The sequence below is a fragment of the Rutilus rutilus genome, assembly GCF_951802725.1.
Source record: "Rutilus rutilus genome assembly, chromosome: 6".
In the NCBI taxonomy this organism is placed as follows: Eukaryota; Metazoa; Chordata; class Actinopteri; order Cypriniformes; family Leuciscidae; genus Rutilus; species Rutilus rutilus.
Window position 1 is genome coordinate 8,667,252 of NC_140214.1, and position 24,125 is coordinate 8,691,376.

The 24,125-nt window shown below is 37.7% G+C and overlaps 1 protein-coding gene across 2 annotated transcripts in view; it reads right to left on the reverse strand.

The window, feature by feature from the left end:
- gpc5c (glypican 5c) overlaps window positions 1-24,125 on the reverse strand; it is a 116,041-nt gene that overhangs the window by 20,830 nt on the left and 71,086 nt on the right. For both annotated transcript variants that reach the window (XM_084410580.1, XM_084410579.1), the window contains 2 exons: window positions 20,874-20,994; window positions 4,400-4,529 (listed from right to left, as the gene is read on the reverse strand). In XM_084410580.1, the coding sequence (XP_084266706.1) occupies window positions 4,400-4,529; window positions 20,874-20,994 (251 nt within the window). The remainder of the gene's footprint in view (window positions 1-4,399; window positions 4,530-20,873; window positions 20,995-24,125) is intronic.

Sequence of the window (24,125 nt, forward strand, 5' to 3'; positions counted from 1 at the left end):
CTTAATGCATCTATTTTGACATACAGGATTAGATTTTTTTTTTCGTACCATACGTTGCCATCAATCGCCTAGTTTATGGCTTCAATCCCGCATTTACAGTAAATATGGTTGCCAATCCAGAAACTATGCAGTGTGTGTCTAGAGAGAAAAAAAAAGAAGTTTTATTCAAATTGTGAATGGGTTGTAAACAGAAAGCAAGCAAAGAGCGCTCCCTTGAAGCTGTCAATAAGTTCACTGAGCTCCTGCAAAAACACCCGTTATAATCAATAAAGTTGTCTATGCTGTCCAATAAATCTCTAATTTACATTGTGTTTACAATTTGTTGGTTATACACTCTTAAAAGTAGAAGTTCTTTACTGGCATCTATGGTTTCATAAAGAACCTTTAACATCCATTGAGCTGACCGGATTGGTCATTTTGCTCATATGCTCTGAACTGTGATTAGCTACAATGCTCAATGCTGCCAAAAAAATAAAATAATTGTCTTTATAAGTGAAACTTTTAACATTATCGCATAATGCACAATATTCCCTAAATGTATATTGTCAGCAAAGATATCACACTAGGGCCAGATTTACTAAACAGGGCAAATTAGCGTAAGAGCGCAATTCCAAAAAAGCACCAATAGTAGTGGAAGTTCTGCGTGTGATCTACAGTACTGACGACGTGCAAAATAAAGAACACAGGATCATTTCCATAATGACCAACACAATCTACCAAGAGCAGCGCAAATCAGTGTCTGCTTTAAGACATGCTTTTTTGGGCGTTAAATAATGGCGCAATTACCAGTAAATTGACAAGCGCAAACATTAGTAAATCACCTTGCCTGATTCATTTAAATACTCTCCTCTCATAAATTTTGCATCTGAAAGGGAAAATCCTATAAATGCATATGCAATAAGATCAGCTGCAAAAAAAAATAAAAATAAAAAAATAATAATAATAATAATAATAATAATAATTCCACACCTCTTCCGAGCTAATTTTTCACTGCCTGTCTTTAGTAAATCCTGACAGTAGTTTTTTTGCTAACACTTTACTTGAAGGGGTGTGCATAAGACTAACATGACACCTTCATAATCATGACATGGCACATGTCATGAATATGAAGGAGGGTTTTATGCATGTTTATGACAACTGTCATTGAGTGTCATTTGCTCAATTATGACATTTTTTATGCAAATATGACATTGTTTGAGAGTCTTTGTTATGACAACTTGACATAAACCAATACATCATAACCTGTCAGTGTCTTTGTCATGACAACTTGACATTACCAAGACAACACAACCTGTCATAAATATGACATAGCAGACTTTTTATGACTAATTATAATTATAGACTAATTATCAAACTTAAGAAACCACTTAGCTTTACTGGTTAACATTACATTAAACTGTCAGGTGGTTGGTTTTGACATTGGCTGTCATGAGGCCATTATAACATTTTAATGACAAATTCAATTTGTACCACTGTAGTTGAGGTCAAGAAAAATATTCATGACACAGTTATAAATGCCTCATGACAGCCAATGTCAAAACCAACCACATGACAGTTTACTGTACGGTAATGTTAACCCATAAAGCTAAGTGGTTTCTTAAGTTTGATAAGTAATCTGCTATGTCATGTTTATGACATATTTATGACAATTTATGTTGTCTTGGTAATGTCAAGTTGTCATGCCAAAGACACTGACAGGTTATGATGTATTGGTTTATGTCAAGTTGTCATAAAGACATCTCAAACAATGTCATATTTGCATTAAAAATGTCATAATTGAGCGAATGACACTTAATGACAGTTGTCATAAACATGCATAAAACCTCCTTCATATTCATGACATGTGTCATGTCATGATTATGAAGGTGTCATGTCAGTCTTATGCACACCCCTTCAAGTAAAGTGTTACCTTTTTTTTAAAACCAAAAGGGTTTGCGTTGGTGGAAACTGTTAGTAGATCTGGCCTTTAATGTATTGCCCAGCCATACTAACAGCTAATGTATAGCTTAATGAATAGCTATAGACCTCCATTGTGGCAGTACAACTTACAATAGCGTCTCGAATTCTGTCTGTATGAACATGCAACCGGAGTCAAGCCTGTATTCTTTTACCAGTACACATAGCGACAGTGACCAAAGTAATATCGAAGATGGCAATGTCCATAAAATTGAAAAGTGTTATTACTTTTAATACGACAAGAGTCCATTTGAGCCGTCAAATCTTCATTAACCATCAACAGCTTTTATATCTGGGTAGAGAGCGGAGCATTTGAGTCACGCATAGAACACAAAACTGATGGGAACAGTGACTGGATCTAAAACCTTCAGATGACACAGCTCATATATCCGTTGCTTTAAGTTACCAAAACCACCACATGAAAACCCGCAACACACAGCAGACACGAGTTTGTATCGCGCAGAGCGGCTCGCACTGTATGACATGACAGACAACTAGTTGTCCAATCCAGTCCGGCTACGTTCACACAGCTGAGAATGCAGTTGTAAGTCCTGAAAATGTACGGGTGTGAGTTTGGTTATAGACTGCGGTTGTCACTCCTGTAAATAACTGAATTGTGTGTGAACATAACCGTATTAAAGGAAGAGTTCACTTAAAAATTTTAATTCTGTCATCATTTATTTACTGTACCATTAAGTTGTTTCAAACCTGTATGAATTTCTTTCTTCTGCTGAACACAAAAGAAGATATTTTGATTGATGTCGGTAACCAAACAGTTGATGGACCCCATTGACTTCCACAGTATTTCAATGGGGTACATCAACTTTTTGTGGTTACCGACATTCTTCAAAATATCTTCCTTTGTGTTCAGCAGAAGAAAGAAATTCATACAGGTTTGAAACAACTTGAAGATGAGTAAATGATGACAGAATTTTTTATTTTTAAGTGAACTTTTCCTTTAAGGACTCAAACACAGAGCTAACAACCGTATTGTGCTGCTGTGTGAACGTGGCCAGTATGTGTTTGAGTTACAAATCTTTTAAGTGCACTGCCATAACAGCTGGTCTTGCTGTCTGAGAGATGTGATCAATGCTACAGGTGTCAGACATTTTAAAGTCAGACCTGTGGCCTTTGGAGAAATGCAGGATGATGGATGAGCAGCATTCTTCATATCTCGTCTCCCCTCCCAAACACTGTTGCTCTCACTGACCTAGTCTCTTTCTACCCTGGAATGTTTTTCAGCCGCTGATATAGGGACGTCCTCTCCTCTTCCTGTACCCTGTTTTTTTTATGTGTGGCACCCTGAAGCGCTAACCGAAGATTAGGGGAAATTGGTGCGGGAGAGCAAGATGGCTGCTGGAAGGCCCAGCGGGGTGATTTTAGTGACGAGTGAAGATTGGGTTTCAAAGTGGTTGAGAAATGCTACAGAGACGAGGTCTACGCTGAACCCGTGGGTCATGTGTTAAGGCTCTGAGCAGAAAAGAAAGGCCATTTAGTGGCCATTTTACCGATGATGGAATGGTAGGTACCACCTCAGCACCTGCATTTGAGACAGTCTGAGAAGGTCATACAATCTCTCTGTACCCCTGGGTGGTCTCTGTGGTCATTTCAACACCTGAGTATACGGATGACATCATGTGACTGTTTGTGAGGTCTAGAAGGCTCCTTTTAGCATTTGCTTTGGACCTAAAATTCTTTTCCACGCAACTACTTACACTAACATTACTAATCTTAACACATCCTGGATATAAATAGGTAACAAGGAGGTCCATAACCATTCCTATTCATCTCAATAGCAGTTGCTCGGCTGCTGCAGGATTGCAGATTGTATTGTTCCAGATGTACAATACCAGTGAAGAGTTTGGGGCCGTTTTTTTTTTGTGTGTTTTTGAAAGTCTCTTATGCTCAAAGGCTTCATTTATTTGATCAAAATAAGTTATATTGTGAAACAGATTTACAATGTAAAATAATTATTTTAAAATGTAATTTCAGGATATCCTGACGATTAAAAACGTCAAAAAAAGCATTTATTTGAAAATTACATTGAAAACATTATAAATATATTTGGTGTCACTTTTTAAGCTTTTATCAATTTAGTGTGTCCTTGCTGAATAAATCAATTAATTACTTTCAAAAAAATCCTACAGACCCCAAACTTTTGTGTACCAGCCAAACCAAAACATAAATTGTTTCCTTAAACAGTCTCATTAGAGGTACAAGCAACCCTTCAGAACATAGTGCCAGCATTCATTCTAAAACTGGGATAGCTAACATATAGCCCATATGTTATCCTTTTCTCCCAACCAGAATGATTAATTATCTAATCCAGCGTCTAGCAGACAAACAGCTTCACGAGAAAGACCTTGTCAGATAGACCAGCACTGAACTAGCACAAACCAGCCATGGAAGCCCTGATGAAGGTGAGCTTTTGTTGTTAACTCACAGGGAGATGTCACAGACTCTCCGGAACCTTCACAACCGTCCTCATCATCACATTCGCCACTGCTCTCCCCACTGCCCGTGTCGTCCCAGGATTCCCTGTGCCCCACACCTGGCATGACCTCTTGGATCTCCTAAAAGGAAAAAGAAAAACACATCACATAAGTATTTATCAGTATAAAACGTATGTGCATTACATATAGAACAAGGTCTGATACATCCGAACAAATCTGAACAAACAGACGATGATAATTTGCAGTTATATTTTTTTCTTGAAATTAACACTTTTATTCTGCACGGATGCATTTATATTGATCAAAAGTAAGGAAATTATAATGTTACAAAATATTTCAGATAAATTCTGTTTTTTAAATTGCTTTCAGCAAAGAATCCTGAAAAAAAAATGTATCACAGTTTCCAAAAAATATTAATGAGAACAACTGTTTTCAACGTTGATAATAAATATTACTTGAGCAGTAAATATTAGAATGATTTCTGAAGGATCATGTGACACTGAAGACTGGACTTGCTGAAAATTCAGCTTTGCCATCACAGGAATAAATTGCATGACAAAATGTATTAAAATAGAAACCAGTTATTTGAAATTGATTTTGTTGTATTTTTGATCAAATAAATGCAGCCTTGGTGACCATAAGAGACTTATAAAAAAAAAAAAAAAACACATTATAAAATCTTACCGAGCCCAAACTTTTGAACAGTAGAGTATGTAGTAATAAATGAACATTTTGACAGGTTTCGCGAGTACATGCCCCAAAAAAACATTGGTAATGCCATAGTACTTTCTGTCCAAAGTGCAGTTTTGATGACAGAAATTGAAATATTGAGTTCAATTAAATGAAACAGCTGGTGGTACTAACTCAACAGCGAAGCTAGTGTATAAGCTAGGTTAACCACGTAAAAACGATGTTAAAAATATAGCTAGGTTAACCGACAGGTCTGGCCCAGGCACATCTGCGAACACAGGGTGTTTGGCATTTCTAAATCAAGCCCTGGACACATCAAGCACTGGTTTAGGGCCAGAGATGCTCCATGGGACGGGTGAAACTGGTTTATTATAGCACAAGCAAAGATATGTTTAACCTACACACACAAACTGTACATACAGTGGAGTCCAAAAGTCTGGGATTTGTCATTTCAACCTGGAAATAAACAAAGTTTTTAATTTTTCACTCAACTTTTCATTCGAATTATATTAAAAAATACACCATAGAGGCAATTTCACAAGTGGTCTCAGACTTTTGGACCCCATAGGCCTACAGTACATCCAGTAAAATCCATTTCACTGCCATATTAATCCTTCCACTGACATTTCACTTTAGATATTCCTTCTCGTTCAGTATAAGATTCTGACTATAGTAAAGTAAATCATTTGATTTTAATCTTTCACTACCTGCAGAGGACTAAATGTCACAACATACATGCCATATACAATTCCTTGAAAGTCACTTTGCACAGAATTGCCCACTGGGGAAATAAATGTCAATGTAAAGGTCAAACTCACATGACCCTTTAACTTTTGAGTCAGCACTATCAGGAGCGGGCAGGCTGCACACGCTCACCGTGACCTTTCACCCCCTGCCCAGGGCTTACGAGTCAGCTAGAGACATGAAGCTATAGATAAATATAGCAGGTTGGCCAGGAGTTAGACACACAGATAAATATATAGACGATATTAATGGACAGAAATGACAACGGCTCCACACACATGACTCAACCCTTACTGCTGGGATGTCTAACTTTGTCCTGACAAAGCACATGGATGCCATTCAGTCATGTGCAGATTGACGCAAACACAGAATATGACACGTAACCTCAACTGGTGATCTGGAGAAAGTGTTTCAAACACTGCAAATGCACACACTCAAACCTTTTTTTGTTTCTTATTAATGACCTCATATGGAAGCGCTGATGTAATAATATGCAAAATTATTAATATGACAGGGTATATAGGAAAGAAAAGGTCATATTTTAGATTAGGGTCCAATTCTCACTATTAACTAACTATTAACTACGAACTTTGCCTCAATAAATTAATTGATTACTGCTTATTAATAGTTGGTAAGGTAGTAGTCACGTTTAGGTATTGGATAGGATTAAGGGATGTAGAATATGGTCATGCAGAATAAGGCTTTATAGGTGCTTGTAAACGGCCAATATCCTAGTAATATGCATGACAATAAGCAACTAGTTAATAGTGAGAATTGGACCCTAAACTAAAGTGTTACCAATAATTTGATATGAGACAGAAATCAACGGAAAATTGAAATCAACAACAAAATATACGGGATTTTTTTTTTTTATCTATAAGTTTGTTATTTTATACTCACCAAGTATGATTATATGGTTACTGGGAGTCATTTGCATTTACCAACCACTTTTTTTCCCCACTACTGTCCGTGCCATTATTAGAAAAGCCATGTGACCCTTTTGTGGGTCATGACCCACCAGTTGAGAACCACCAATCTAGAAACTGAGCGTACAACTTGCAGGTAAAATCCTTCTCACAAAGCTCCCTCTTAAAAACTCCCGGTCATGATGGCAAATGCTTTTCAGCATCCTGATGCCAAATCTATTCCTGTCTGCTAATCTATTTTATTGGTAGGTACATAGTACTCCTGCATTGAGAACATGCCCTGCCGCACTATCAATAGACAAACACACACTCGCTCAGCCCGGTACAGACACACACCTCCTCACCCCTAGCATAATGAAAGATATAATGGAAACATATCATGGAAAACAGGATTTTTATGCACTAAGGAAATAATAGAGTTGGATGTACTATATACAGACATACTCTAACACACTGTTTTCCAGCCTACCTGATTTTAAGGGCACTGATTATGATTTCACATCAAGAACTGTGTGACACAGAACTATAGGCAATTATACTGTGTTTCCAAGCTGAGTGACAGAACAACATTTGCTAACCAAAAATAGAAGAATGAGTGGCTGCTCACAGAAGATGCATGTCTTGCTTCCTTTTCTTTTAGAGAATCCTGAACAGAAAGTCCCCAAACAAATCTTAAGTTAGCTATTCTCAATACAAACCATTTCTTAAAATAAATACATAAATAAAAATATTTATCAGACTATTAAACCCATGGCTAATTACCAAAGAAATTGCTGTTTCTCAAACAACTAAGAATTGATTCAATTAAAGGCACAGAACAGATTTAAAGTGCACAATGATATTTGTATTGAAATCATTATAAAATCACCCCTGATATAATACTACAGTATTTGCTGTAGAAATGCAGATACAGGGTTCCTAGTAAATATGAAAAGGTATGTAATTCAATGTTTTAATAATAAACTATTCAGAGATGCAAGGTGCTCAATTCTGTCTAATTCAACTTTATTTACACCTATATGCTTTGATTAATGTAAAGCAAAACTTTGCCTGTTCTACTCAAGTTTGCTTGATTCAATCATTAAGAACTATATGAGCTATAAGCAACCATATGACTGCCCATATTACTCTTCAAATAACATGAACAAGTATATGGTTGCCAATCATAATAGAGGTCACTTACATACAGAAGTTATAAAGACAGAACAGGGTAGAAATGTGTCATTCAAAACTAAAATCGAGTCTGTTTAGGGCAAGAAAACTTACAGCCTGAATAGAAGTGACCTTTTAAATGTTACTCTGACACAGTATAAACCAAATAAATGGAATTGTACAGGAATCAAACCTAAATGTTCAAAATTAATAACTAATCAAGTCTACATAAGCATATTTTACTTTCTGTACTCCATTAGGTCAAATAAAAGTCAACCACTGCTTATAAACAAGTCTCAGAAATGAGTATTTTTTATCAAAGCCCTTATAGACCAATTAACCTTGCAATCATGCAAAGTAGCCAAATGAATAATTGAATTACATATGCATGTGGAAATGGACTGGCTGGCAGTGTCGTGACTGAGTCAGCAAACCTGTGGAGATCTCAACCAATCCGGACAGTCTCTAAAATGCATTAAATAGAAAGCACTCTGGACTCGGTTCTCGCTAAAGCTCTCTAATTAGACACACTGTAAAGAATTAATTAAAGAATGAAAGACTGCAGTGACCATGGTAACAGCTTATTAACTGTCTGAAGGCCTCTCTTTACTTATAATTATGTGAATGACAAAGCGACACATTATTGAAGCTAAAACTGCCAAGGCTGACACGTTAGATTGAGATTAATTAAATATGTTCCAACTTTGTTTTCAGAAATTGAAAGACGAGTCAAAATTATTTTTTTCTATGGCAATCAACACTTAACTTTCTGAACCTGGAATATTCAAGATCAAGGTGATAGAGTTGATTCCTAGGGAACATTCAGAATTTAGACAACAGTTGCGGCCAACAAAGTTAATTGAAATTGTGCTTGTTAGACTAGGAGATCTAAATTCTTACAGAACTAAAGATCAACCAAATTAGGTGCCCTTAGATTTACTGCCCTATTTAAGTATGGCCACCCTGTTGAGTACAGAGCTGTGCAAACTGAGAAAGTCACATCTCACGCTGTATATACTCAATAAGGCAGCTATCATAATGGGAGTTCAATGTGCAACTAAAATCATCGCCTGTGTGTGTCCCTCTCTTCCTGTTCGCAAACGATCAGAGCCAAAATTCACATCCTAAGAGAACAACAATCACAGCTAGCCCTGCCATCTGCTCCAAGACGTTTCCAAAGTGAGATCGGACAGCCTCCAGGTTAAATATTGCAAGGGGAACATTCCTGCAAAAGTCACTATTGATACAAGCATGTGAACATCTACACAAACATCCACATAAAACACTGCAAAAAAAGAATTTCTTAAAACGTTGTCCTGTTTTGTTGTTCATGTTGTCTCATGAAAATATCTAAGCATCTTTAAAATTATTTTATTTAAGCCTAAAACTCACAAAATCGTTATGCTTCAATTATGAAAACAAAACTTAATTCTAAATATATAGTACATTATTCAAAGGTCAAGGGATGGTTTTATTTTTTTAAGTCTCTACGGAGCCCCTAAAGGGACAAATAATTGAGATGGGAGAAAAAATATTAAGTCAATGCTTTTGAGTTTCCCCGCAAATGTTTACGTTCTCCCGAGAAAATTTGCGGTTTAGGACAGTTTTAGGCCCTTGCAGTTAGGGCATGTTCTCCAAAAAGAGCAGCGGTACTCATGGGTGATATGAATTCATCTTGTAATTTCCTGATCTTGTTTCTGCCCCCTTCTCCTATTCACTGTCTTCATGTATAAAAAAAAAAAAAAAAAAAAAAAAAAAAAAACCAAGCAAACAAACCATCACCAATGGTGTATGCCAATTCGCACAGTATTTCACTTTCAATGGGCGGTAAAAAAAAAAAAAAAAAAAAAAAAAAAAATTAAACCCTTGACGCTGCCCAATGAAAAAAAAAAACACGAAATCTGATCCGACTGTTCAGACTTTCCAAATCTGATTTTAATCGGATTTCAAACCACATGCAGATGTGGTCTGTATCAAATCTCATGTTTTTTTTTTTTTTCTGCTGTTCAGATTACAATATCAAAAAAAAAAAAAAAGGATTTTTGCTGCCTGTCTGAACAAAGCCGATGTAAAAACATCTTGCTTGTCCAGCTTTTAAATGATAATATTTCATGCGCTAAAATAAGTAATCTGTAAGTTCAGAATGGTTCCGAGACTGGATGCATGAGGACGGAAATAAGGTCTCTCTTTTCCACTGTGGAATCATCCAATAACAAATCAGGTACTTACTCTGTAAATGTTTTCAAAGCACTACCTCCTAAAAATATACAATAAACCACTCTAACCAGAAACCTTAAAAGACCTCAGAAGCTCTCTCTCTCACACACACACACAGGTCCAGTGGAATGTACAAGATTAAATTCCTTCCCATTTTGCACTAAAATTTCTATTCACCGCAAAGCCCAGGTTTCCAGAGTGACCGATCCTCTTGTAAGAGCAGGTCGAGGTGTGTGTGTGTGTGTGTGTGTGTGTGTGTGTGTGTAAGTGGCTAATAGTTCATGCTGGTTTGTTGAACAAACCCCAGCAGGGTTCAAGAAAACACATTCCAGGAGTTAATGACCAAAATGAGGGTAAAATATTACATATTTACCACACCCTGGCATCCAGTGAGGGAATGAGAGAGAGAGGGAGTGAAAAAGGAAGAGAGACAGACAGAAGGAGAGAGAGAGAAAGTGATCGGGTTTATAAATCTGTGTGAGAGCAGGACAATAGCTCACTAGAGAGCTGACAAACATGCGAGAAGACATTCTTAAGACATTAAAGGGCAACAGAGCAGCAGTGTGTGCATGTGTGAGGCCAAGATTTCTTTCTCACGACTCCCTGAAGAGGGTTTTTGCTGCTTAGCACACACACACACTGGCAGTCCCACCCTCACACAGCCAGACTCCATCACCTCATGAGGACCAGTACAAGAGACTGCTGACAGAGAGATGGAAAGAGAAAGAGACAGACATAATAATGGAGAGACAGACAGATAGACAGACAAAGGTTACATAGACATACAGCAACAGACAAGTAATAAATAAATGCAGCCTTGGGGAACATTTGAAAGAAAGAAAGAAAGAAAGAAAGAAAGAAAGAAAGAAAGAAAGAAAGAAAGAAAGAAAGAAAGAAAGAAAGAAAGAAAGAAAGAAAGAAAGAAAGAAAGAAAAAAAAAGAAAGAAAGAAAGAAAGAAAGAAAGAAAGAAAGAAAGAAAGAAAGAAAGAAAGAAAGAAAGAAAGAAAGAAAGAAAAAGAAAGAAAGAAAGAGCAAGAGCGAGTGAAAGAAAGAAAGAATGAATGAATGAATGAAAGAAAGAACAAATGAAAAGCAAGTAAAAGCGAAAGCAAGCAAGAAAGAAAGAAAGAGCAAAAGAAATAAAGAAAGAAAGAGACAAAAAAGAGAGCAAAATAAAGAGCGAGTGAAAGAGTGAGCAAGTAAGCGAAAGAAAGAGTGAGCAAGAGAAAAAGCAAGCAAGAAAGAAGAGTGACAAACAGCAGCATGAAAGCCACAGAATGCTCTTTTCTCTCCGTCACGTCTCCAGCTCTCATGTTAGTGACATCCACTCCTGAAGGAAAAGGGATTTCACAGACATCAGAGCGCCTGGCAAACACGCTCACATTTTCCGCGGATGCAAACTATGTGCTGCTTGTATGGAGCCATTAGGGAGTCATGATTTCACATGGAGCTTTGTGAAATATTGTCCATCACACAGTAAAAGAACATGATAGAACACTGTCAGGAGCGGCCAGTGGGCCATCAGAGGCCTGTGAGAACTGAACATCAGATTATCATCTGAGAATCACAGAGAATCAAGCTGTATGGAATGAACAAGAATAACAAGACAAAATGAGACTAGAGGAGAGATTAGTGCAGAGGAGATGAGGAAGAAAAGAGAAGAAACAAGAGAAGAAAAGAGAAGAGATGCAGTGAGGGGAGATGAGATGCAGTAAGAGAATAAGAGATGAGATGCAGTGAGAAGAGAGGAGAAGAGATGAGATGCAGTGAGAGAATAAGAGATGAGATGCAGTGAGAAGAGAGGAGAAGAGATGCAGTGAGAGAAGAAGAGAGGACATGCAGTGAGAAGAGATGAGATGCAGTGAGAGGAGAAGCAAGGACATGCAGTGAGAGGAGAGGAGAACAGATGAGATGCAGTGAGAATAGAGGAGAAGAGATGAGATGCAGTGAGAAGAGAGGAGAAGAGGTGAGATGCAGTGAGAGGAGAAGAGAAGAGATGCAGTGAGAAGAGAGAAGAGAAGACATGCATTAAGAAAAGATGAGATGCAGTGAGAAGAGAGGGGAAGAGATGCAGTGAGAGAATAAGAGATGAGATGCAGTGAGAGGAGATGAGATGCAGTGAGAAGAGATGATATGCAGTGAGAAGAGATGATATGCAGTGAGAAGAGATGATATGCAGTGAGAAGAGATGATATGCAGTGAGAAGAGATGATATGCAGTGAGAGGAGATGAGATGCAGTGAGAAGAGATGATATGCAGTGAGAAGAGATGAGATGCAGTGAGAAGAGATGAGATGAAATGCAGTGAGAAGAGATGAGATGCAGTGAGAGGAGAAGAGAGGACATGCAGTGAGAAGAGATGAGATGCAGTGAGAGGAGAGGAGAAGAGATTAGATGAAGTGAGAGGAGAACAGATGAGATGCAGTGAGAGGAGAAGAGGTTAGATGCAGTGAGAAGAGAGGAGAAGAGATGAGATGCAGTGAGAGGAGAGAAGAGAAGACATGCATTAAGAGCAGATGAGATGCAGTGAGAGGAGAACAGATGAGATACAGTGAGAAGAGAGGAGAAGAGATGAAATGCAGTGAGAAGAGAGGAGAGGAGAGGAGAGGAGAAGAGATGAGATGCAGTGAGAGGAGAGAAGAGAAGACATGCATTAAGAAAAGATGAGATGCAGTGAGAGGAGAAGAGATGCAGTGAGAAGAGAGGAGAAGAGATGAGATGCAGTGAGAGGAGAAGAGATGCAGTGAGAGGAGAAGAGATGCAGTGAGAAGAGAGGAGAAGAGATGAGATGAGATGCAGTGAGAAGAGATGAGATGCAGTGAGAGGAGAGAAGAGATACATTAAGAACAGATGAGATGCAGTGAGAGGAGAAGATATGCAGTGAGAAGAGAAGAGAGGAGAAGAGATGAGATGCAGTGAGAAGAGAGGAGAAGAGATGAGATGCAGTGAGAGGAGAAGCGATGCAGTGAGAAGATAGGAGAAGAGATGCAGTGAGAAGATAGGAGAAGAGATGCAGTGAGAAGATAGGAGAAGAGATGCAGTGAGAAGATAGGAGAAGAGATGAGGTGCAGTGAGAAGAGAGGAGATGAGATGCAGTTAGAAGAGAGGAGAAGAGATTAGAAGCTGAGTTATAAAGTTTCATATAAAGTTTCATATAAAAACACAAATACACAATTTAAACAACAAATGCATTAATAACATAAAAAATGAATGAAAATAGCAATATAATAGTCGCTATAAAATAAATAATAATAATTATTTTTAGATTAATATTAACTAATATTAATAAAGGCTGTAGAAGTATTGTTCATTAGCCAGTGCAACACTGATTCTTTTATTTTGGCCTTGTAACACTTCCTAGATTGATGGGCAGCAACCATTGCTTCTCTAAGATCATCTAAGACGTCTTTCCTCCTTGGCATTGTGTTAACACACACCTGCATGCTCCAGACCAGCAAACTGACAAAACTTCTGCTTTTATAGAGTTGGTCACATTTGCTGATGATCAATAAATCAATGGCATTTGATTAGCAGTGCCTGACTGACAAAACAAACAAACAATTAATCAAATCAGATTTTAAAGCTATAAAACTTGAGGCAGTTTGTCTAAATAAACAGCATCCATGAATTCCACAATCATTTAAAATGCAAGAGAGAAAACAAGACAATTCCTCACAGACTAAATTAACAACATATTTACATTTATGTCTATTCATTTAGCAGAAGCTTTTCTCTGAAATGACTTACAAATGAGTTGACCAGGACAGCACAGGCTGGAACAGATGCGAAACATTCATTAGTTATTTAAGTGCTCTCAGATTCATAACACTCACAGCTTGATGCTAAAGCAATAAGCCTAAAAGGCCATGCGTTAAAGTACCTTTACTACAGTTAAAGAGCAATACTAGGCATGACACATCACAGCAACATTATTTTAGATGTTTTCCGAAACAAAGATCTAAACACATTAAACGTACATAGCGCAATACTTGTTTTGAGATAATTTAATTGTTTGCTAACCACATTGACATCTAGGATATTTCATTTTGCTTAAATAAATGTATCTTAATGTTTACATATTTTTATTGAAAAATGACAAAATACTGCTTAAAATGTTTTTTTTTTTTCTGCAATAGAATTAAGCTAAAACTGAAATATTAATCACAGTAAACAATTCTACCACTAAGTACTTCATTAACCTAATTATATGCTGCTTACAAGCTACTCTCATTAATATGAATTCAACTAATGCGTAGTCACTGGTGTGCATATATCGGTTAAAGTGCAATGGCATTGAAAGTGGCTCATTTAATCCCTTTTTAATCTTCACTGGACTGTTGTTGATATTATGCCCACATTAAACTCAGTTCATATATGTGATGCGCAGAAGACAGGCAGTAGTGAGTGTTGAGTGAGCTCTTTATAGAGCTGTAGATCTCTCTACCCACTTCAAACGGTGTGTTTTGTTCTCCCTGAGGCCTCAGACAAGAGACAAGCCTTTGATACAGAAAACGACTATGCTGCGGTCACACACACCTGATACCCTGCCAGTACAGAATGGACCGTTAAGAAAAATAACAGATCAAGTGATAAACCAGACTAACTGATCAACACACACATTTGACCCCAATCAGACAGATGACTGAAACAATCAACACTGCACACAGTGTGTGTGAGCGTAAGCCTTGTGTGATACGGATAGGATATTTAAAGGTGAGGATTTCAGCACCAGGTTGTAACAAATGAAAAAGAACGGTCAGAACAAAAAGAAAAATATATAAAGGAGCCTAAATGACCAGTTTACCCAGAATGAAAATGACCATCATGTTGTTGCAAAACGTCTTCCTTTAAAAGAAGATGTAAGACAATGCTGTAACATACATTGATATTTAATGCAATCAGATGCTGTCAAGCTCCAAAAATGAAAAAAAGGACCCAAGCACTATATTTGAAGTAATGAGTCAATACGATACTTACTCTAGAGAAAAACTCCCTGCTCCAAAGCGCCAACATTTCATGTGTAGTTTAAATTTGAATATGAAAATAATAATAAAATTGAACCTTCTGGGGGTCTGAGGTGTTTTCTGCGCCCTGGGGGTGTTTCTGACATTTGTGCTTATTTCTGTTAATTATAGCACTGTATTCAGCACAAACTCTGCTACAATATGTGAGCAGCATGTATGTAAAAGTTTGTATTTTTGAGAAAATTATTTTTATGTGTGGTTAGTGATTTTTTTTTTTTTTTTTTTGTAGTCACTGAAATAAGGCCTTAAAAACCTCAATATAACATTATACAGGGGCAGAAATAAACTTTTCCATTAAGGGGTAATATTTGCTCCCTGGAATTGATTTCCAGAGGCATTTTTTTTAACCTTTGCCAGGGAAAAGTTTATAATTACCTTATTAAATGTATCTGTGTTGTTGTTGTTTTTATGTCAAATACTTAAATTTAACCAATCAATCACAATGCTATAGAGTCTAGACTGTTACCAATCACATTTTTTTCAACATCAACAAAAGCCATCTTTAAACTGCAAAGGTGGAACAGAAGCTGCATCTGACATGTTTAAGTACACAGACTGTTAAATGCTGCACAGGTACTACTGTACGTGTATTTACACAACAACTGCATAATGTAAACAGCCCATGAATTAAAAAACAGGAACTCAGAGGGTGAAGCTGCAATATCATGACAAAAATCAGTAATGTTGATTCAATCAATATTGTAATAATAATGATTATTATATTATATAATATTAATGTCGATTAATAGAAAAAAAAATGTGTGGGGGAAAAGGACGTCATACTCTGGCAACAGACAAAACAAGCTAAGAATCGTTTATGAATTTGTTTATTGCTATTTATGGATAAGAAAATCAAGGCTTCACATTGGTTATTTCAGTAGCATGAAAAACAAAACAGTTATTCAAACTGGGAAGAAAGAGAGCAAAGAACACCGAAGCGGTCCATGACTTAAGTCTAAGTTAAAATGCATTTTCGCATAAACTACCGTTATAATCGCTGAAGCTGTCTACACTGCAAAATGAATCTCTTACTTGCACCTTTTCTGCACTTTGTTGTTTATGACGACAAGAGAATTCACAAATGCAGATTTAGAATTCAGTCAGTGAGCGCACGCACTGAACAGCTCCTACGTTCTCTCTACGGTGACGAATCAAAACTCCTCTGATTGGACATTCCATTCATAAGCTCAACAGAAACGTGTGTGATTGGCTAATGCTCAACACTACAAACCCCACGTAAAAAGAAATATGATGCAACATGAGCAAATCTACTATATTTACAAATCTACATAAATCTACAGAGCCCCTAAAGCAGGGGTGGGCAACTTCGGTCCTGGAGGGCCACTGTCCTACAGAGTTTAGCTTCAACCCTAATCAAACACACCTGAACAAGCTAATCAAGGTCCTCAGGATTACTAGAAAATTACAGGCAGGTGATTTTTTCAGGGTTGGAGCTAAACTCTGTAGGACAGTGGCCCTCCAGGACCGAAGTTGCCCACCCCTGCCCTAAAGGGACGTGGTGGTGGGAAAAAAATTGTGATGGGAGAAACTTTTTTTTTCAAATCTTTTGCGTTCCCTCGCAAAGACATTTGCGTTCCCACGCAAAACCTGTTGTGAGCTCGGACAAACCCTCTTTTGCCATAAAAAAACTACTGTCAGTATTTACTAAAGACACACAGTGAAAAATTTGCACTGAAAAGGTTTATGGGAGAAGGATATTTAAATGAATCATGCAAGATTATTTATAAAATTTGCTCACACCAAGCTATCCTGGTTTTTACCACTTCCTTTCATTGTTTTTAAAAAATAGCCTCTTGCTAAACTTCTCCTTTCATGTTCCATGGCAGAAAGTCAGTCATACAGGTTTGGAACAGCATGAGAGAGAAAAACTTCTGACAGAATTTTCATATTTGGGTGAACTATTCATTTAATTGATGTGGTAGCTCGAGAGCAAAATCCACACAAATGTACTGGCAGTCCAAACAGGATGGCTAATAAATGAGTTTTCTGTAATACAGTAAAGCAGACTTTCTGTACAACAGGTGTTAGAGAACAGTAGTGCCGCAGGTCAACACTAGCCAAGCCTGGTCTAAAAGTGAAAACCTCTTCTCCATATAGTCTACATTTACACTCATGGGTGTGATGACATGCTGTGTGCGTGTTGAAAAACACACAAACACACACCATAAGAACAGAGATGCTATTGAGTCTCCACACCCAAAAGCAGCTGTGCCGCTGGCCTGTCCTCCAGATTCCATCAGGGATATTTACGGAGAATCAGACATATTTATTAAGCTTTAACAGGAGGGGCAACACAAGAGATGTGAAGAATACGTCTCTAATAATGATTTCGAGCTGCACCAAAAACTCTAGTGTGAAAAAACACCTGACAGTTTTCTATTAAGTGACTTATCAATGACAACCTCGAGATCACCTCAAGCCTCTTGACTGACACGTTACACTTTTATACACACATTAAGTCACTCTGATATGAGTGTGTGAGAGAGTCTACAGTATGTGTGTATGAGGCAGACTAAACCGTCTGACAGCGTGCTCTTATGCATATCCATTTTACTATCACTCTAAAAGAAGGTGCAAAAGAAGGTATGAATGAATGAACGGACAAAAAAGAAAGTGAGAAGGAAACTGCAACGGAAAGTATGAGCAGATTAAATAGTTAAAGAAAAAGAAAGAGCATTAGAAAGAGCTAAAGAGAAAAGAGTTAAATATAGAAAAATAGAAAAAGAAAGACCAAAAGAAAGAAAGAAAGAGTAAGTTAAATAGAGCAAAAGAAATAAAGAAAGATAAAAAAGAGATTAAAAGATTGAAAAAAAACTGAAACAAAAAGAAGAGCAAAGGAAAGAGCAAAATAAATAAATAGCAATATAAAATCAAAAAGTAATATTAAATGAAAGAGCAAAATAAAAAGAAGAGCGACATAAATAGCTAAATAAAGTTAAATAATGAAAGAGCAAAAGAAAGAAAGAGAAAAATAACTAGAGTGAATAGAAAGGGCGAAAATAAACAATTCTATAGAAATAGAGCGAAAGAATGAAAAAGCAAAAGAATGAATGAAAGAGTGAAAGAAAGAAAAACAAAGCGAAAGAAAAACTGAAAGAAAGTGAAAGAGAAAGAAAGAGCAAAAGAAGAAAAAGCGAAAGAAAATGAGAGAGCTAGAGAAAGAGTGAGCAAAGGAAAGAGCAAAAGAAAAATAGAGTGAAAGAAACAGAAAGAGATAGAAAGAGTGCAGAGAGCAAAACAAAAAGCGAGCAAAAGAGTGAAAGAAAGAAAGAGCAAAAGAAAGAGAGCAAAAGAAGAAACAGCGAAAGAAATGAGATAGCTAAAGAAAGAGTGAGCAAAAGAAAAAGAGAGTGAAAGAAACAAAGTGAGAGAAAGAGTAAGTGAGTGAAACAGAGCGAGCGAAAGAAATAGCAAAAGAAAGCAAAAGTAAGAGCAAAAGAAAGAGCAAAAGAAAAAGAGTGAAAAAAAGAAAGCAAAAGAAAGAGCAAAAGAAAGCAAAAGTAAGAGCAAAAGAAAGAGCAAAAGAAAAAGAAAAAGAAAGAAAGAAAGAGCAAAAGAAAGCGAAAGAAAGGGCAAGCGAAAGAAAGGACGAGCGAAAGAGCGAAAAAGGAGCAAGCGAAAGAGCGAAAAAAAGAGCAAAAGAAAATTAGAGCAAAATAAAGAAAAAAGAAAGAGCGAGCGAAAAAAGAAAGGGCGAGCGAAAGAAAGAAAGAAAGAAAGAAAGAGCGAAAGAAAGAGTGAAAGAAAGAGCAAAAGAAAGAACGAAAAAAAGTGAAAGAAAGAGCGAAAGAAATAGCAAGAGAAAAGAAAGTTAAAGAAAACGAGAAAGCGAAAGGAAGAGCGAAAAAATAAAGAGCGAAAGAAAAAGAAAGAGAAGGAAAGAGTGAAAGAAAAAGAATGAGTGAAAGAAAATCAGAGCAAATGAGCGAGCAAAAGAAAAGAAAGAAAGAAAGGTTTCAGAGGGAGAGGTTGGACAGACTGTTGCCACACAGTGCCTCAGGGGATTCTGGGAAAATCATCTTTTCTTCTGAAAGTCTTTCAGTGTCCGTCCTGACATTAGCATGACAAAAACAGCACTTTACCATCCAAGAACCCTGTTTTCTGAACCTCTGCTCTTTTCAACTCTCTCGTTCTCTCTGTCACTCTCTCCGTTTCTTTAACCATTCAAACCGCCAAAGAACGCAGGATCAATTTATCCGTTCTCTTTCTCTGCGATGAGACTGTAACACTGCAGATTCCTCTGGTGGTTTTTACTAGTCTTAATCAGAATAGGAAATCAAATATTTCTGTTGAGAAATTCTCTCACCATCTGGGAAAAAGAAATTCATAACTTTATCAGGGTGAAACAGGGGTGAATATGAGAGAGAGAGAGACTGATGGCTATCAGACATGACAAATATCAGTTGAGACAGAACAAAACAGTCAAACCCAGAACAGTAAAATTGACTTTACCTTATTATTACTTGCAGGCAGCTGCAGTTTGACAAAATAATACCATTTTCCATTCATGATGTTTGTCTCATTCAAATCAACAGAAAAATATATGTTAATAACGTACTAATAAACATAACTGGAGCTGCTGCTATATTAGCATCTAAATTATAAATCCATTTACAGCATATGATCGCTTTGACTAACTGGATTATTCTATTGTATTATCAAACTGAATGCATGTGTTTCAAAGCCGTTGTGTATATACTGTATGTGTGTATTAGTCCGTTATGTTCTCACACTTATTTACTGATGATGTCACCGGTTCACATGGCAGTCAGATGACTACTCTGCACAGATTCCCTCTACATCCCCCCTGCCAGTCCTCATTTCTCCTCTTTAATCCTTTACTTCCCATCCGAATCAGCCTGACTTCCACATGTGACATGTAAAACTCCCATCCTCCACAGTCAAAGCTGTAAAACACGTCTCAGAGTCTGTACCGGGTGCCGGTAATTAGGTGGACGTTTCATCTGTTAGTTAATTTTGAAGAACATCAGGACTTATTGTTTAATTCACATCCGAAAAAGAACCATCTGCCCTTGTTTTCTCTGGCACGCCGTTAATGCATGACTGCTCCATCAGGTCTATCAGAACGAGAACACAACAACAAGAAAGAAGTTTCTGAAGGCATCAGCACATTTCTTCAGACTGCCTACAGCGGGACGACAACACGGTCTGATGCGATTATCGTTGGAAAAGTTGAGTTTTTTTATTTTTTATAAAAGTTTGCAAAAACACATCTGTAAATCAAACAATGTATTAGCGTCTTAAAGGGATAGTTCACCCAAAAATGAACATTTTGTCATCATTTACTACATTTACTGTTACCAAACAGTTGGTTGCACCCATTGCCTTCCATAGTATTTATTTATCCTACAATGGAAGTCAATGGGTGCCGTCAACTGTCAGATTGAAGAAACGCAACAGGAACGAGCGCTTCCATAATGGAAGGCGACGAGTTGATTAGTTGATTTTCCGCGTTTTAATATTCTTCTGTGAAATACAAAAGAAGATATTTTTAAATTCGATAGTTTAAAATATCTTCTTTTGTGTTTCACTGAAGAAAGAAATGCAAAAAGATTTGAAATTACATGAGGGCAAGTAAAGGATGACAGCATTTTTATTATTGGGTGAACTATTACTTTAAGATGTGGCAGATATGTGCAGTACCATCAGCAAATCGTAATATTCCTTACCATGTTGAAGAGCTCGAGTTTGTTTTTGATATCCATAAGCACGGGGTCAGCACTTCGGACCCTTACTTCTGGATTCTGTCTTTGAGCACGAACTCCATTGCCCACCATTCTGGCAGTATAACTGAGAGAAAGAGACAGAGACAAAAACATTAAGAGATGGTCAGCTGTTATTTGCTCCATGAAGCCTCAGCAGAAATTGACCTTTGGTTGAGGTCCCTTGAAAGCTTAAATCTTCAATCTACTGTTTGGCTTTACCAGGATACGGACGGGATTCTGTCCTGACAGCTTAGGAGATCAATATCGCTTGGACTTCTAGATCCCCTGACAGAAATGATGCATTGTAAAGTCTAATTGTTGGTGTGTGTGCTGTCGGAGGTGTCAGTTGGAAGTATGTGAGAGTATTGATGAGATAGTGGGTGATAAAATACTGCTTTGGAATAATAAACAAAAGAGAAGGAAGGTCATAAATGAACGTTAGAAATAAGGCTAATTAGAGTCTTGTAAGAGGCCATTAAGAAATGTGTCTAAACTGCTAAAGGCTCCCACACACTATAAAGGGTCGATTTTGTACCCAATTCTCCCCTTCTGACAATCCTAGGTAAAGTCCCGATTATCTTGATGGTTCTACAGATTATTTATCAGATTTTCCTATGGTGTGAGCTGTGAGTTGTGTAAAGAGTGATTGAATCTGATAGGAAGAACGTCGGGGCTGCACTGATCTCAAATAGTAAATTGTTGAATATTTACAATCAGAAATTCTGCTGTGTGGGGGGGAACCCCAAAGACAAACACACGCAATCTGTAGATTGTCACGTGGAACGAAACGATACTCAATCAGAAAGCAAGCTCACGGAAGACCGAAGCATAACATCCAAAACCGTTTCTTTTTTCCCCCCACAAATTTTCGGTATAAACAGTCCAAACATAGCCTGGCTAACGTCAGACCTCGTCTTATTGAGACGTGGTCTGGGAACCACATGTTCATTTTCTCGTATTTGAGGCGTGGTTTACGAATGCCCAGAGCCGTTTATTGGGCGCTACGAATGTCCATCAAATGCGCCTGTACGTAGCTCATAGCCAATCGTTTCAATTATACCAGATGACGTATGTTGAGCGACAGAAATTCGACGAGGAAGAAGACGAAATAAACTTGCGTGCTAAACTACTTAGAACACTATCTAAGGCTGCATCGAAAGGTAACTTCGTGTCTGATGCAATGTTGGATCCATAGATATAAACAAACTGCTTCGGCGTGTCGCATAGACGTCGTCATCGTCTTGCTGCTCCCTCCCCGTTCTGTGATTGGTTCCCTTTTTGAGGGGAAAATCTGGTCCATGGTGTCCAGGCTGCCTAGGCAGTATGGGGAAACCCAGGCTAGTCCAAACACTATTATCGGCATTTCTTCTTGCCCGTCGTCCGCCATGTTTGTTTGCTCTAAAGTCACGTTTGACCATGAGAAATTTTGTGAGATTTCCCGTGTTCACAAGCGGGACTCTGGTTGTTAATGAATGGAATCTGTTAGTCTGTGCTGTCTTGGTCACATCGCGGCAAGTGTGGGCAAGCCTTTACATACTGCAGGAACAGGGGTGAGAGATCTCTTATTACCAGAAAATATTAGATAATTGCCAAATGAGAAAGACGAAAAGAAAGTCTAACAGTCCGGAAAGGAAAGTGAGATGCAGTAAACAAAACGATGTAGTCAGACGAAAAGCGAATGATACAGAGAGAGTACAGAGAGATACTGAGAGAAAAAAGATAGTGGAGATACAGTAACAGGAAAGGTTTGATAATATATGATTAAGGTGAGATTTGTTGTTCCTGAAGGTCTATATTAAGGTCCGTTGTTTGCGTTGAGGTCTGTTGTTCTTGAAGGTTTGCGTTGAGGTCAGCGTTGTTATTGTTAAAGGGATATTTCACCGCTAGAAAAATGAATGTGTATTTAAATTGGGTCATTTATGTAGTAGAAATTATTTTAGAAGTTGGTGCCTTCTAGACTGAGAAAAGCCAGAAAATGTATTTTTGGCTCATGTGGATGAAAGACAACAACTCCCAGAATGCACTTGCTTCGCTGCCCTACAAGGCCACTCCTAGGCCACTCCTAAGCCACGCCTACCGGTTACAGAGGGCAGTATCGGAAGAAATGATACAACTAGGCTACTAGTTGACTCGAAACTGAAAAGATGCCGTGAGATCGTGAGATCCCACACTCTATGGGCGGGTTGAAAACATGCGGAACTAGCTCCTACTACTGGCTGCAGTCTCTAGACTCTGGACAAAAAAGCCTCCGATGACGCAAAATGATGAGGTTTTTTCCCCAGACACACAATACAGAAATCTCTCGTCTCAGGGGGACGTGAGGGAGGGAAGCACGGTCATTCGAAAATACTACCGGGTTTCTACTGATACAAAGCTTAATGCTAATCGGTGAAGTATCCCTTTAACTGAAACAATAATAACTGAAAGCAGAGAAGCTAATTCAAAACATTAACAAATCCTATAATAGTACGTTGTTTTTGAGGGTTTGTGTTGAGGTTGAGATGCATTGTTCTGGAGGGTTTGCTTTGAGGCACATTGGGCCTCATTTATCTATCTAAGGTAGAAACGAGCACAGATTCGAGTGCAGAGATCATCTTACGTTTATTTTATTCCTTTTATATAATTTTATTTTGTTTTTCTCCATTCACAAGCGCTGTTGTTTATGCTACTATTTGCGAATGTAAAGCTAAACCCCTGGTATTATTGGACCCTGACCGGGTCACAGACACCAATCTATTCTAATTTAATTTAATTAGACATTCTAATCTAGTCGTTTAACGGTTAATGATCAATTAATGAGCTTCGGTTGTCGGAGCTCGGCCAGGACAATAATCTAAATGAACAAAATGCTGTCAGTAAAAAAAAATTCACCAGATTTACTATGCTAACTTACGCCAGGTTCACGCTAACTCAAAATATTGCGTACACGAGCTGAGACCTGAAGTTAGTTTTGATCGTAGTCATTGCTCACATCCATATTGAAAAAAAGTTTTGCATGGAAACAGCCGCACGCCCAATTTTCTGCCATTCATTCGTTTCATAAATGAGGCCCATTGTTTCCGATGGTCTGTGTTGAAGAACATTGTCTTAAGGGTGTCTGTTGAGGCACATTGATCCTGAGGGTCTGTGTTGAGGTACATTTTTCATGAAGATTTGTACATTTTGAATTGGCATGATCAGTTGTGAGGTAAATTGAAGCTGAAGCTGTATGTTATC